The sequence below is a fragment of the Ostrea edulis genome, chromosome 1 (assembly GCF_947568905.1).
Source record: "Ostrea edulis chromosome 1, xbOstEdul1.1, whole genome shotgun sequence".
NCBI lineage: Eukaryota > Metazoa > Mollusca > Bivalvia > Ostreida > Ostreidae > Ostrea > Ostrea edulis.
In genome coordinates this window covers 3,388,772-3,403,733 of record NC_079164.1, presented here as the reverse complement: position 1 = coordinate 3,403,733, position 14,962 = coordinate 3,388,772, and the positions used below count along the sequence as shown (strand labels likewise).

At 36.2% G+C, this 14,962-nt stretch overlaps 2 protein-coding genes across 12 annotated transcripts in view; one reads left to right on the top strand and one right to left on the bottom strand.

Moving 5' to 3' along the window:
* The window catches only part of LOC125664562 (multiple epidermal growth factor-like domains protein 10), a 182,250-nt gene that overhangs the window by 57,800 nt on the left and 109,488 nt on the right, over positions 1 to 14,962 (top strand). The window lies entirely within an intron of this gene.
* Positions 6,917 to 12,677, bottom strand: LOC125664553 (multiple epidermal growth factor-like domains protein 10). Of its 8 annotated transcripts, none has more exons than XR_008799098.1 (8): positions 12,399 to 12,677; positions 11,731 to 11,855; positions 10,085 to 10,286; positions 9,505 to 9,988; positions 9,218 to 9,267; positions 8,797 to 8,928; positions 7,399 to 8,645; positions 6,917 to 7,155 (listed from the first exon to the last, which is right to left on the bottom strand). XR_008799098.1 is itself a non-coding variant. In XM_056151574.1 (6 exons), the coding sequence occupies exons 1-5, from the start codon at positions 9,442 to 9,444 to the stop codon at positions 7,750 to 7,752; spliced, it is 372 nt and encodes a 123-aa protein (XP_056007549.1). In that variant the 5' UTR covers positions 9,445 to 9,477; the 3' UTR covers positions 6,917 to 7,155; positions 7,399 to 7,749. The 8 variants fall into 8 exon arrangements, 3 of the variants coding, with proteins under 3 accessions (XP_056007549.1, XP_056007556.1, XP_048753311.1); XR_008799093.1 differs by having other exon boundaries at positions 7,399 to 7,509; positions 7,685 to 7,787; positions 8,568 to 8,645; positions 9,505 to 11,855; positions 12,399 to 12,666; XR_007365976.2 differs by having other exon boundaries at positions 10,085 to 11,855; positions 12,399 to 12,663.

Below are 14,962 nucleotides of genomic sequence, written 5' to 3'. Positions count from 1 at the left end.
TTTTATATGTTAGTGATTTGTTTCATGATGGAATTTTTAAACCGCTAAAACATTATTCAAATATTAATGACAAATCTAACTGGCTATGTGAATACAAAATTATTATGACAATCACGAGAAAAATTCGACGACTAAACGATTTTTCAAATTCAAGCTGTGTAAATTAACAAAATCTCACTAATTTTAACTTCCTTCTTGGATTTACCAATATACTTAAAACATCAAGTAATCTTTTTTATAAAAATTTAGTTGAAAAAAAGTTTCGCAAACCCAATTTTCAGGCATTACTGTCTGAAGAATTCAGAATATTCGGTGATTCAAATTGGATAAACATTTATAAATGTAAAATTAAAGATTTGAAAGACAAACAGATAGCGGAATTCAGTTATAAGTTATTGAATAACATATTATGTAATAATGCATATATTAGCAAATGGAAAAAAAGATGTAAAGAATGAATGTACACATTGTAAGCAAGTTGAGACTACAAAACATTTGATTTACGAGTGTGACAATGTTTTAAATATATGGAACACTGTTAGCAGTTATCTATCCTTCAAAGTTCAATGGAAGCACATTGTTGTTGGATTTTTTCTAAAACAAAATAATAAAACCAAATCCTTAAATTTACTTATTACTTATATAGCCTACAGAATATACAAACATAAAATGTTATGTAGATTATATTCTTTAAGTGAAACGACTTTTAATATGTATAATCATGTTAAAAAATCATTATGTTTCTATACATCAGTATTGAAGTATATAAATGCAATAGAGCATACTTTTTTGAACATCTTTGTAAATTAATGTAACTTCACTGCTGTGAAGTCAACTTAGGTCTACATTGTTTATATATTATTCCTTGAGTAATCTCTATGTTATTCTACTGTTGACCGGTCAACAGGGGATGCTTACTCCTCCTAGGCACCTGATCCCACCTCTGGTGTGTCCAGGGGTCCGTGTTTGCCCAACCATCTATTTTGTATTGCTTATAGGAGTTATGAGATTGATCACTGTTCGTTATCTTCACCTTGCATATCTACATCAACGTTGTATATGATATTTTTATGTCTTCGAAAAATATTTGATATTATGTATTTTCATATAAATTATATATATATATGCCTTATATAAAATAATATCATAATAAAATACATTCAATCCAATGGGCTCCTGGCACCATTGGTGATAATTATGAGGGAGTATCCGAGGATATTTTATCCCAAATAGTATGTATACTTTTTAATAAAATGATGAAATTATAAAAAAAAAAAACAACAAAAAAACAATTAATCGGTTAGTGAATACCCCGGAACTGTATATTTTTTTCTTAAGGACAAGATACATGCTTTTTACAGATAGGGAGTAACGATTTATGATCGGAACTGCTATACATTCTTTTGCGAACTTTCTAATTTGTTGTTGCAAAGTAAACAGGGTAAACAATGCAGTTATTATATCAGCAGGGGACTTCAATCTGCCTGGAGTAAATTGGGAAACAAAACGTGGAACTCAGTATGTGAGGATACACAATAAATTCATAGAGACTCTTGATGACCTTGGACTATATCAGATGGTCAAGAGGTACGAACACACTCGACTTAGTGGTAACGAACCACCCATCCACCGTCAACAGGGTATTTCAGATCATGATGTAGTATTTGTAGAATTAGACGTCATACTAATTAGAATACAACAACGACCTCGTAAAATACCATTATACGGAAAGGAAAACTGGGAAATCAGGAAAGATATGAAAGAAGTATTATCTGTCATTGAATCCATGAGGAACAGCCTGTATTTCCAACAAACAACCTCAGGAATCATTTTCAACAGGCACCGGAAGGAATTATCAAGGAACATATACCATCCAAGCTAGCCAGGAATAAGGATAGTAAACCATGGATTACAGCAGATGTCCGTAGATTGATAAGAAAAAAGGAACACATATTATAAGAGAAAGAAAAGTCAGGAAATATATTAACACCTACAAGGAACTACAACGAAAAACACAGCAGCAGATACGACGCTCATATTGGAAGTATATAGACAGCATGATAACATCAGAACCATATGATGTTAAACAAAACAGAAATAAACGTTTCTGGATTTTCATCAAACATGGAAAGTCGGACGGTAAAAAAGGACGGCCTTCGTCACCAGGAATCAGTAAACAAGGCAAATATTATCAACAAACAGCTTCAGAAAGCCTTCTCGGAAAATGTGGACATCACAGTTGAGGAATTTTCTAAACAATGCAACATGAAGAGTGGATATCCCAGGATTGAAGACCTATACATAACAGTTAATGGAGTCCATAAGTTACTCGAGGAGCTGAACGTAACCAAAGCCCCAGGACTAGATAACATATCGCCAAGGGTCCTTAAAGAACTAACAGATGTTGTGGCGCCAATCCTTACCCTGATTTTCAATCACTCTTACCAAACAGGAGAGGTACCCACATTATGGAAAACAGCCTACAACTGCCCTATAATATAAGAAAGGGAAGGAATATGAGGCAGTGAATTACAGGCCAGTGTCATTGACGTGCTTCTGTAGCAAGATCATGGAGCACATCGTGACTAGTAACATCATGAACCATGCTGATGACAATTACATTATGTGCCCACAGGGTTGGACTGTTAAAACCGCCCCCGGTTTCAACCAGCGGTTTTAACCGTCCCGGTCAATACTCCTTATGTGATAAATACTGGTCAATACTGGTCAATTGAGATTTAAACTGTCCATTTTCCTATTTGTGTACATTTCTTGCAAAGACAAATTAAGTTTTTTCATTATAATATATGGATCAATTGTCTATCAATAATTTTTATTAGATAATTAGATGTAATTTCATAACTTTAATATATTTGGTTTGCTGAAACTGTGATCATAATATCTTCAGAACTATACAAGAGGGTCACATATAGCATAACTAGACAATAGGAGACATACCTGCTTATACATGCATATGGGCAGATTAAGAATAACAGGTAGCTGGACATTAAATAAACACAGTGATTTAATATGAATTGGGTCACAGGTGCTCTAGATAAACAATGTGTTGCAATGTACAGAGCAGGATATGTACCTGAGCACAGGAAACAGAGCTGACATGTGTTAATTAGCATACTCTGGGACCAGAGAGAACCAGTGTACATGTTATTGTTATGAAAACATCCCCAACCCACCCCCTCAAATGTTTATCTAACAGTTTAATGAAGATTTGAAACAATAGGTAGTTCTTGTTAAACTAAAGAATTTGAACAGAAATAGAAAACACTCCCCCCAATCATACTATCTATGGCTTAAAAAACCCATAGTTTAGGAAATGGCACACATTTCCTCTAACATTCACTTCTTGACCTGCTAAGAGACACAATCATGAAGCCTAGAGATCCTATTTGGAATTTCTATGATATTTTTAGGACAACAACAAGACCACAGCAAGATGTAAAGACTGCAATGCTGTTGTCAGTGTCAAAGTAATACGGCTACGTGATCACAGAGAGAAATGCCCAGACATACCAAATAGACCAGCCGAGAAGAGACCAGAGATGCAAGAGACCCAGCAACCCACAGCAGAACCAGCCCTTGAGTCTGTAGACAAGTCCCCTGAGCCTACAGCAAAGCGACCAAGGCTACATCAACCTAGCATGAACCATTACAGCATTTCAACTGACCAGAACATGATGAAACGGTTAGATCAGCAGCTGGCCAAACTGCTCTATGCCTGCAACCTTCCTTTCAACATTGCTGACCATCCTGTCTGGAAAGAAACAATACAAATGTTACGTCAAGGTTATCAATCACCCAGCCATAAGGATATTGGAGGGCGTCTCTTAGACCACTGTCGCAATCTGGAGGAAGGGGTGGGGGCAGAACATAACAAAGCAGGAGAAAAAAAAAGAGGATACCCACAGATGCTTGCTTAATATTTTTCATGGTACATTTGTACATGTAAGTTGATCGGTTCAAAATACATATGCATTAATATGAAGTATATGAAACGGTGGATTCTGAGGATGGCTTCTCGTTCTCTCTGTAATTTCTGCTTCCCTTGTTCATGATAAGCTTTTTGATCTTACAAAATTCTGACCTCCCCATAACATTATTAAATACAAAACTTTCCGTTTTGCATTTTAGCAACATCCATAATATTTGTAGTTCATTAGATCTCTTTACAAATTGTAAGGATGACAATTTCCGCGTTTTAGCAACACCCAACTTTCTCATGTCTCCCCCACTAACACTGCATATAAACATCAATTTTTATATACACATTATCAAACACTAGATACAGATATCCAGCACTTGATTTAACCAGATTGTATTGGTTTTTAGCTCACCCGAGCCGAATGCTCAAGTGTACTTCTCAAGAACCACCCGGCGAATTGCAATTATACTTGGCACAAAACATTATTTGGTAAAGGAGATTCAATTTTATACAAGGACCATGCCTCCTTCAAGGGGGAGATAAGATTTCACGAAAATGGAAAAATAGGGTTGGATCAGTGAAAAATCGTCCCAAGAACCACTGGCCTGAAAAATTCAAATTAACATGAAAGCTTATCGACATATATCCCAGGATTTAAACATTGATCGAACTGACTTTTGTGAAACCTGCCCAGTTCAATCTACCAAATTCGAGGCAAAATCATTTAGTAACATTTCCCACATGCGAAAATTCCCGAGTAGTTACGACAATTAAATCTTGCAAAACAGCTCGGTCATTATATTTGTCGTTATAATTTACAAGCTTGACACTCGCTGTTTATAAAGTATTTTTAATTAAAGCATCGAGGTAACCGAGATTCATAGCACGTGCTCGTTCTGGCAGGCGATTGATCATGTCATGATGAGTAGAGGAAAAACTTCTGGCAGTAAGCAGAAAAACGAAACTCAATGCCAATCATAGGCTTGCATTTTATAATATGAACTTCAGTCCAAAACCTTGCAAAATCAACTTCTTTGTCACTAGCCTGCCTCGATTTAACAAGAGACCCATGGGCCACATCACTTACCTGAGTCACCTTGGCCATATCTGAAGACTTTCCATGTATATTTGCATGTAAAACCTTAGTCCCTATTATGGCCCCAACTACCCATGGAGGCCAAGATTTTTGCGAACTTGAATCTACACTACGTCAGAAAGCTTTCATGTAAATGTCAACTTCTTTGGCCCACTGGTTCTTGAGAAGAAGATTTTTAAAGCTTTTTCCTATATTTGTATGTAACACTTTGACCCCCCCCTCCCCCACTTGTGGCCCCATCCTAACCCCCGGGGGCCATGATTTGAACAAACTTGAATCTGCACTCTGTCAGAAAGTTTTCTTGTAAATATCAGCTTTTCTGACTCAGTGGTTATTGAGTAGAAGATTTTAACTATATATTTGTATGTAAAACTTTGACCCCCCCCTTTGTGGCCCCATCCTACCCCCGGGGGCCATGATTTGAACAAACTTGAATCTGCACTATGTCTGAAAGTTTTCATGTAAAAATCAGCTTTTCTGGCTCAGTGGTTCTTGAGAAGATTTTTAAAGATTTGTCCTATATATTTGTATGTAAAATTTGATCCCCTATTCTGGTCCCATCCAACCCCCAGGGCCCATGATTTGAACAAACTTGAATGTGCATTATGTCAGGAAGCTTTCATGTAAATCTCAGCTTTTCTGGCATAGTAGTTCTTGAGAAGAAGATTTTTAAAGTTTTTCCCTATATATTTGTATGTAAAACTTTGATCCCCTATTGTGGTCCTAATGCAAGGTGAAGATAACGAACAGTGATCAATCTCATAACTCCTACAAGCAATACAAAATAGATAGTTGGGCAAACACGGACTCCTGGACACACCAGAGGTGGGATCAGGTGCCTAGGAGGAGTAAGCATCCCCTGTTGACCGGTCACACCCGCCGTGAGCCCCATATCCTGATCAGGTAAACGGAGTTATCCGCAGTCAAAATCAGTGTGTCAAGAACGGCTTAACAATCGGTATGAAACACGTCAGACAGCATTTGACCCAAAGCGAGGTTGTATTGACGAACTAGATCGTTATAACGACCATAGAATTTGCGAAATGCTGACTTCAATCGATACTGTTGAAATCCGTGTACCATCAACTTGTTTGTCAGTAGCTTACCTCGATTTCAAAACTGACTATACCCAGAACAAGCTCTTGTATATCGAATCAGTTGATATATATAAACACCATATGCAGGTGATAATGGAATATTGCTACATAAATGTGGGAAGTTGACGATGGAGAAGCTGACATCATCCAGTTTGTCATACAGTTGAGTTGTCAGTTTGCCGTTAATGTCTACTTTCAATAAAATATCTAAGAATGAATCCACAGGGGCCATGATTTGAACAAACTGGAATCTGCAATATGTCAGGAAGCTTTCAGGTAAATTTTAGCTCTTCTGGCCCAGTGGTTCTTGAGAAGAAGATTTTTAAATGACCCCACCCTATAGTTGCATTTTTGTGCTTATCTCCCTTTTCAAAGTGACATAACCCTTCATTCGAACAAACTTGAAAGCCCTTTACCCAAGGATGCTTTTGGCCATGTTTGGTTGAAATTTGTCCAGTGGTTCTAAAGAAGAAGTCGAAAATGTGAAAAGTTTACAGACAGACAGACGGACGACGAACAAAATGTGATCAGAAAAGCTCACTTGAACCTTCGGTTCAGGTGAGCTGAATACTGATTATAGGGAGACTATGATGGGATATTGGTACATATGTATGGAAAGTTAACGATGGAGAAGCCTGTTTGTCATAAAGTTGAAATGTGAGTTCCTGCTAAGATTTATTTCACTAGGATATCGAATCGATAAATGAATGAAATTGATAATGCATCCCACTTCTGGCACCATTTGTCATGACACCGTCCAGCTTGACCAGTGAAAACAAAGACTTTCGTTTAACTATTTACAATTTCATATAAAACAGAGTAGATATATATACAAATATACAAAAGAAAACGACCGATCAATGAAACGGAATTGTCCGTGAATACTAGGGTGCACCACATATCCACCATGCACGCCCATATTTGTATCTCGTGTGAAGGTCATACTCCGCCCTCTACATAGAGTCAGATTGTTACGCCATTGGGTAAACCTCGCCCTCCGGGTTGCCACCAGCGGACATTCACTGCAAATACATGTACTTAGACATGGAGACCTTCCGACAAATTTCTTGAAATGTAATAATGCAAACTCCCAATTGGGCTGCCGAACAACACATAAGTACGTATACGAACAAAAAGCAACAATGCTAAAGTTAAATTGATTTACACCATTTCATACAACAAAGCAAGATAATGAAACAACGTGAAAAGAAAACGCATAACTAAGATCTGAATACAATTCAGCAAAATTAGCAAAGGGATATTACCTGCAATAAGCATTTCGTATAAACCGCCATAGTTTCAGACGCAATCGTCAAATACTCGAACACGGGAATGGTGATTGCTGAACATAAGCAGTTTCTGACATCAAGGTCATTCTAAGATGGAAAGTGACTTAACTACACATATGTGACAAAAACTCCCTGATACAATTGGAAATAACTACTAAACTGTAGCGTTTCTATATTTAAAATATGCAGCAAAGCAAGTTAAATGCATATAATTTTACATAATGTTCAGCTTTTATAGTATTTATAACAAAGATTTACTTACCCTGACAGCAGATTTTAGTTATCATGAAAACATAATCTACCCCTTCATATCACTAAAGTGGAACATCATGTACATGAACACGTGCGCGTAAGACTGGACATCGCTTTATAAATAGGAAATAATTCTTAAAAAGCAAGTTACATTTAAGCCCCCCCCCCTTGACTAACAATTTCTGGAAAAAAACCCAAATCGATTCTGATTTTATTATTAGCATATTTTGTAACGTTTCGATTTGATGGAGTTAGAAAAAGAACAATGCATGTGTTGATTATCATTGTTTATTGTTTAAATAATAATTTCAAAGAATTCAAAATTAATGTTAACTACTTTCCAAGAATCTAACATGAATAAAGTTTTGAATCTTGTTCAATCATAGCATTTTAAAGTGATTGAGTGATATGAATATATCTAATTATCTATATATGGGTAGTTGTTGACAGGGGTCTTGGGCAACAGTCGATCTGTTGGACAAGAGTGCAAGCTGTTACCCGTATACAATTGAACAAACGTTATTTTCATAATACTTTCACTAATTTTGAAAGTTTCAATTATTACGTTGGTATGATGGCATATGATATATTTGTAATATTCCATGAATCCGATGTACTACCTAAATAAATTTATTGGTACATATTGTACTTGTTTCAGTACGTTCAGGTGTTCGAGGGATCTTTATAGAATTTGAATCGAATCGATTGTTCGTAATATAAAGAGATGTTTCGACCCACGCGTCTACAGATTATCAACCATGATTTCTACAGGTACAATACACCTGTAGACAGATATTTGTGTATAATTGAAATAACCATAGAACAAAATAATTATGTTGTAAACGCTCTGGAGGTTGCGTATTCAAAGCGATCATGGCACATATTTTGAATACCTGTGCATCTACATGTGACACTTTCATATGTAGAATGGGGTCTGTCGATTTTCACACTGACATGACTGTCGTCTTCATCTGATAAAGAAAATTGATATGAAATCCACGAATTGTTGCGATGTTTTGGAATATTTTAGTGTTCACCTTGGAACTGAATTGAAATTAAGATGAATGACGAATAGATATAATGTAGATCTAGAGCTGTATTTATGTTGAAGGATTAATTTACCCGGACAGCTTCCGTTGACCTTGTTGCATGTTCCTTTACAATCTGTAGGACACACTTCTTGACACAGTCTGCCGTAATATCCATCTGGACATGTTTTACTACAGTTTATTCCTCTCGTTCCTGTTTCACATTCTACAAAAACTCGAAACTTTATGAATATACCCACTTTCAGTAGCTGTACGTGTATAACATCTATAAAACCAAACCAGAATTCCTCTCATTAAGATATCACGCCATAAACACGTTAAGAATTTAATCTATTTAGTGGCACCTCCAGGATATATCATAGGAGTTATGAGATTGATGTCTGTTCGTTATCTTCACCTTTCATACATTGAAGATATCGTAATCATGTTTTACAAAGTGACGTTTATAAGGCCCCAAAATGATTTGATTAAGAAATATAGCATAACTTCTTTACCTGTACACCTGTTGTTGTGTAGGATATAACCAGTACAGCATATTCCTAGTCTAAAATTGAATATATTCATGAATATGTTTTATGTTTCCTAATGCAATAACACACTTCTTATCAATTAAAATTATACTTTAGACTGTAGATGATCCCTCTTACCTACACATATTAGGGTCCGACGTGGAACACAATCCAATAAAATTCAGAAATATTACATAAGTCAGACCCTCCATTTTGTTAATATTCACACTAAACCAACCTGTACTTCCTTAATATAAATGAAAATGACTCACACCAATATCTCCCAAATGGCCAGGAAATTCGACGCTTTCATGGAAATCTAATATATATAAAAACATCCGTAAAACATTCACTTTCAATCGTGTATCTTAAATGCAATTTCCTGTTCCAAAAAAAGTTTGGGGGATTGATGAAATGGTACGAAAGAAAATAAACAAAATCCCTGCATATGTGATGGTAGGAGTAATGCCAATTTCTAAAATTGTACATCAATATTTTTCATTTTAAAATGGAACGTAAAATGGTTTATTCATAATTTATTTTTAATCAACAGATTCCGCTAAACAACTCATCTTAATAATAAAATAATAAAATATTACGTCATTTTCATGTAAGTGGGATTAGAAGAACATCCTAGTTGTATAAATGAAAAGAATAATTAAGCATGATATGAAAGTTGAAAAAAATGAAGAAGAAAAAATCTCGGCGGTATATAGCCAATGCCATCCCTTCTTCTTTAGACTTCCCATCAGTGTTCTGTATGAAAGAAAAGATATCAACAAAATTTGTATCATAAATTATAAAACTGAAGTAGAAATAAAGAGGCATAAAATAGACAATAACTCCGTTTACCTGATTAAGATATAGGGATGACGACGGCTTTGGCAGTCGACGGGATTTTTACTCCTCCTAGGCACCTGATCCAACATCTAATATGTTCAGGGGTCCGTGTTTGCCAAACTCTCTATTTTATATTGCTTATAGGAGTTAGGAGATTGATCACTGTTTGTTATTTTCATCTTTCATGAGATTGATCACTGTTCTTTGTCTTCGCCTTTCATTGATAAAACAGAAATTGTAAATTCGTGCCTATTTAAATCTTTTCAATTAAACGATCCTTCCTCCGCAAAATGTAGTCCCTGTCGATCTCTTTGAAAATTCCAATGGACACAAATATTTTCAACTAAATGGGGCATCAATGGACATAGTATTGGACCAATACATCCTGCGCAATTGAGCTCACAAGCTAAATAGTTGTATTCTTCATTATTGGTGCAAGGGTTTGAACAGTCTCGTTTAAAGTCGGGATTTCGCAAATTCTATGATCGTTAGGCCGTTCTTGGCACACTGATTTTGACTACAGATAACGCCGTTTACCTGATCAAGATACAGGGCTCACGGCGGGTGTGACCGGTCGACAGGGGATGTTTACTCCTCCTAGGCACCTGATCCCACCTTCTATATGTCCAGAGGTCCGTATTTACGCAGCTATCTATTTGGTATTGCTTATAGGAACGGTCAAACAATCAGTATGTAACACGTCAGACAGCATTTAACCCAATGACAGGTTGTACTGGCAAAGTAGATCGTTATAACAACCATAGAGTTTGCGAGACTGTCGGAACCCCTGCACCATCAACTTGTTTGTCAGTAGCCTGCTTCGATTTACGAATTGACCATACGTAGAAGAAGCTCTTGCGTATCGAATCAGTTGAGAGATGTAAACACCATTCATATGATTGATTGATGTTTTCCGCCACACTCAACAATTTTTCAGTTATATGGTGGCGCCCATTTTTTATTGGCGGAAGAGAGAATCCACATACAATGTACCTGAGAAGAGACCACCGACCTTCCGATAGTAAACTGGGAAACTTTCTCACTTACCGGCGCGAGCCAGATAACTGAAAAATTGTTGAGTGTGGCGAAAAACATCAAACAAGCAATCAACCATATAGCACTAATTTATCGACGTTTTAAAAATGTCTTATCCCACTGATTCATGATGTATAACAAAGCTTGCAACTCAATGTACCCTTTTACGTACCCCATGAGAGGTATTTGTCGATTACGAGTTAATTACACTGCTTTACAGCTGGTTTCAGCGCCCCCTTCACTCCCGGTAATTATTCAATGATTAAAATCATCTAATAACAGCTATCTATCCGTTGTATATTTTAAATATTTTTTTCCGTCGAAAGTCATGTCCTTCAAATCTCTAATCACGGAAGTGCATAAACATTACAAACCTCCAAACAGAATAAGGGCTATCCGAATTAATCTCGAAATATTAATTCATGGTTCGAGTTTCCTCCATTGTTTACATATAGGTTATAGTGCAATGCCCTTGACCCAGGCGCCTATGTCATTGAAGAATGAGTGTTTTTAGCATGTCACACCTAATATGATACGGGATATTCATTTGAAATGTCATCTTCGAGGAGGACCCGTGACATTCACACCTAATGCCAAACGTTTGGCGATGGAAATATCATTACCTGTTTCAGCGACTTAGGTCTGCCGCGGCTGGAATTCGAACCTCTTCATGCGGGGCGAACGGTCTACTTCTAGGCTAACGCGGCGTCATGATACAAAGCAGTTGACTTTACACGACACAAAAATACTGGAATATAAAATTTCACATACTTGGACATTTCCCATGGACCTTGTCGCACCTTTCTTACAAGCTTGAGAACAGGCTTTCTTACAACGTCTGTCATAATATCCATCAGGACATGTTTTACTACAGTTTATACCGCATGTTTCTGTTTCACGATCTACAAAAACTCAAACCTTCATGAATAAACCCTGATTATAGTAGTTATAATCATACCAAAATCCCACATTTCTCAAATTTGTGAACAGAAAAATGAACATTCTAAGATGATATATTTGCAAGGTATGATCTGTAAAACGCAAGCCCATGCTATCATGAACTCGAACCATTCACATATTTAGACATATATATTCCCTCCTCCTCTGCTTTACAAACAGCTGTCACGTCTCTCAAGATAATTAATATTAATACAAAATGGACTCCCATCGAAATTAACAGCTCATACATTGGATGGAAACTTTTTAGGGGGAAATGTATATCAGGGTATATCATGTAGCGAAGCTTTTAAATCATTGTTTTCTAGGATTTTCTATAAGAATCATGATTTACCTGTACACTGGTGTTTGTGCAGCCTGTAACCGACACATTCCTGATCTGAAAATGATTGCAGTCATTCAAATGTCTCTTTTTGAATAAGTGACATGGTTTCCACTAATGAATTAAACAATACATGAAAATGAGTCCCTCACATGTTGCTGTCCGACATAGGATATACACAGATTAAGTTTAGAACTATTGAGACATTAGATATAACCTCCATTTTGTTCACATGATATGAGATTCAACCAATTCTTCCTGACATAAATGGAAATAGCCCGCAGCAGTATCTCCCTATTGAACAGGAAACAAGCAGACCATATAACGGAAATCTATATTGATGTATTTTGATCATATTTAGGCATCAGTATGGCCACGTTCATGCTTTAATAAACACTGTTCTAAATGTAAAGTTAATATAATCAACAGTTATCAATATCAGAACTCTTACAAGGAATACAACATTCCGAGTTGGGGAAAAAACTGATCCCTAGATCTACCAGAGTTGGAATGAGGTGCGTAGGAGGAGAAAGCATCCCTATCAACCGGTCACACTCACCGTGAGCCCTATATCTTGATCAGGTGAACGGAATAATCCGTAATCAGATCAGTGTGCCAAGAGCGGTCTAGCAATCGGTATGAAACACGTCAGTCAGCATTTAACGCAATGGTAAATTGAATTGACAAACTAGATCGTTATAACATCTATAGTATTTACAAACTTCTGACTTAAAAGGAGACGGTTAAAACCTCTGTACCATCAACTTGTTTGTCAGTAGCTTGCCTCGATTTAAATTCTGATCATACACAGAAAAAAACTCTTGCGTATTGAATCAGTTGAGAGATTTTAACACAATTTGCAGGTGATAATGGAAAGTTGCTACAAAAGTATTGGAAGTTGACGATGGCGAGGCTGTAGTAATCAGGTTTGGAGTCAAATACTGTCTGACTGTTTGGTTTTCTTCATCGTTTTCCTTATAGGAATTAAAACGCATCCCGAAAAGGCGGGCTTTGGGACGACGAAGAACCTTAAATTTTACTATGCTGGCACCATGCATAGATCAACATTTGCGATACTTCACCTAAAGATTAGAATAATTAGTAAGATCCTTAGTTGAGTTAATCAACTTACTGAAAGTACCGATGGGAGTTGATTATATGTAGATTTGATCCAAATACTTCTGGGATTGAGAATTATTCCCCTCCCCAAGAGTACAGTAGTAGATTGATTTTTTTAAAGTTACACGTAAACACATGTTGTGTCTCTATAACAATCAACGCGCAATTAATAATGTCTACATACGTATGTAAGATGAAGATAACGAATAGTAATCCAACTTATAACTTGTATAGGGACACTAGTGAGTTAACATCTTGTCTGAATTGTATTTTACTATTCCAACATACATGTATTATATACTATTACAATTGTTCATTTTTGTCAAAATTAAAGGTGAAGATAACGAACAATTATAAATCTCATTATTCCTATAAGCAATGCAAATTTATGAGTTGGGCAAACATGGACCACTGGACACACCAGCGATGGGATCAGATGCCCAGGAGGAGTAAGAATCCCCTGTCGATCGGTCACAGTCGCAAATGTTATTGCACACGAGGAGGCGGAACATCCCGATTGTACAATGACGAAACGATATCTTGTATAGATCATTGAGCTGTCATTCGTGTAATTGATAACCCCTTGACATGGTCACTGACTCCTTCCCATATTTAGTATGTTTTACTTCCACTTAAAAAGAGATTCAGTATTTGGAACACGTAATTTACTCAATGCGATTTTATTGATTTGAGTTTGTTGGTCTTGCTTTATGATTTAGCAAATTCTATCTTGATGAAATGTTGAATCATGTCTTTGTCTCATGTGCATGTCTTCCCCTACCTACTTTGTGAAACAGTGGAATATTTCAGTAATTTGGATATGAATGTCGCCACACTTTTGAAAATATGTAATATACACCTCCCTAAAGATTAAAGGTCATGCGATAAATATATGAAACATCTAAGAGTTTCTTTACATTAGGAAAATGTGTTGCGTTCATTTATTGACAAATTTGCTCAACGGAACAGTATTCCATTTAGCATGTCGGTGCAATTATCTACTATTATTCATTGAAATAAATCTACGAGAGTATAACACTACACCGCATAGTTTTAAAGCCTTTCCTTTTAAGAAACCTCTAGAACATGAGTGTAAAGTGTGAATCACTGAGATGTTTCATGTTAAGATGTTTCATAATGAATTCTCACTGAAAATGGCAGGATTCTAACACCTTTGATAAACGTTGTGTGTTTTAGAATTATTATTGCCATATTCTTAAACCTTAGCGTATATATTATATATATATATATATATATATATATATATATATATATATATATGCTAATACATGTATCAAAATCCTTGCTGTACACTTATGTATGACAAAATACTTTGTAAACAGTTTCGGTATTTGTAATAATTCAACTGACTGCATAGAATTGAGGAATCATGACTTTACGTATCATGCAAAGTGGAGATAACGAACAGTGATCAATCTCATAATTCCTATAAGCAA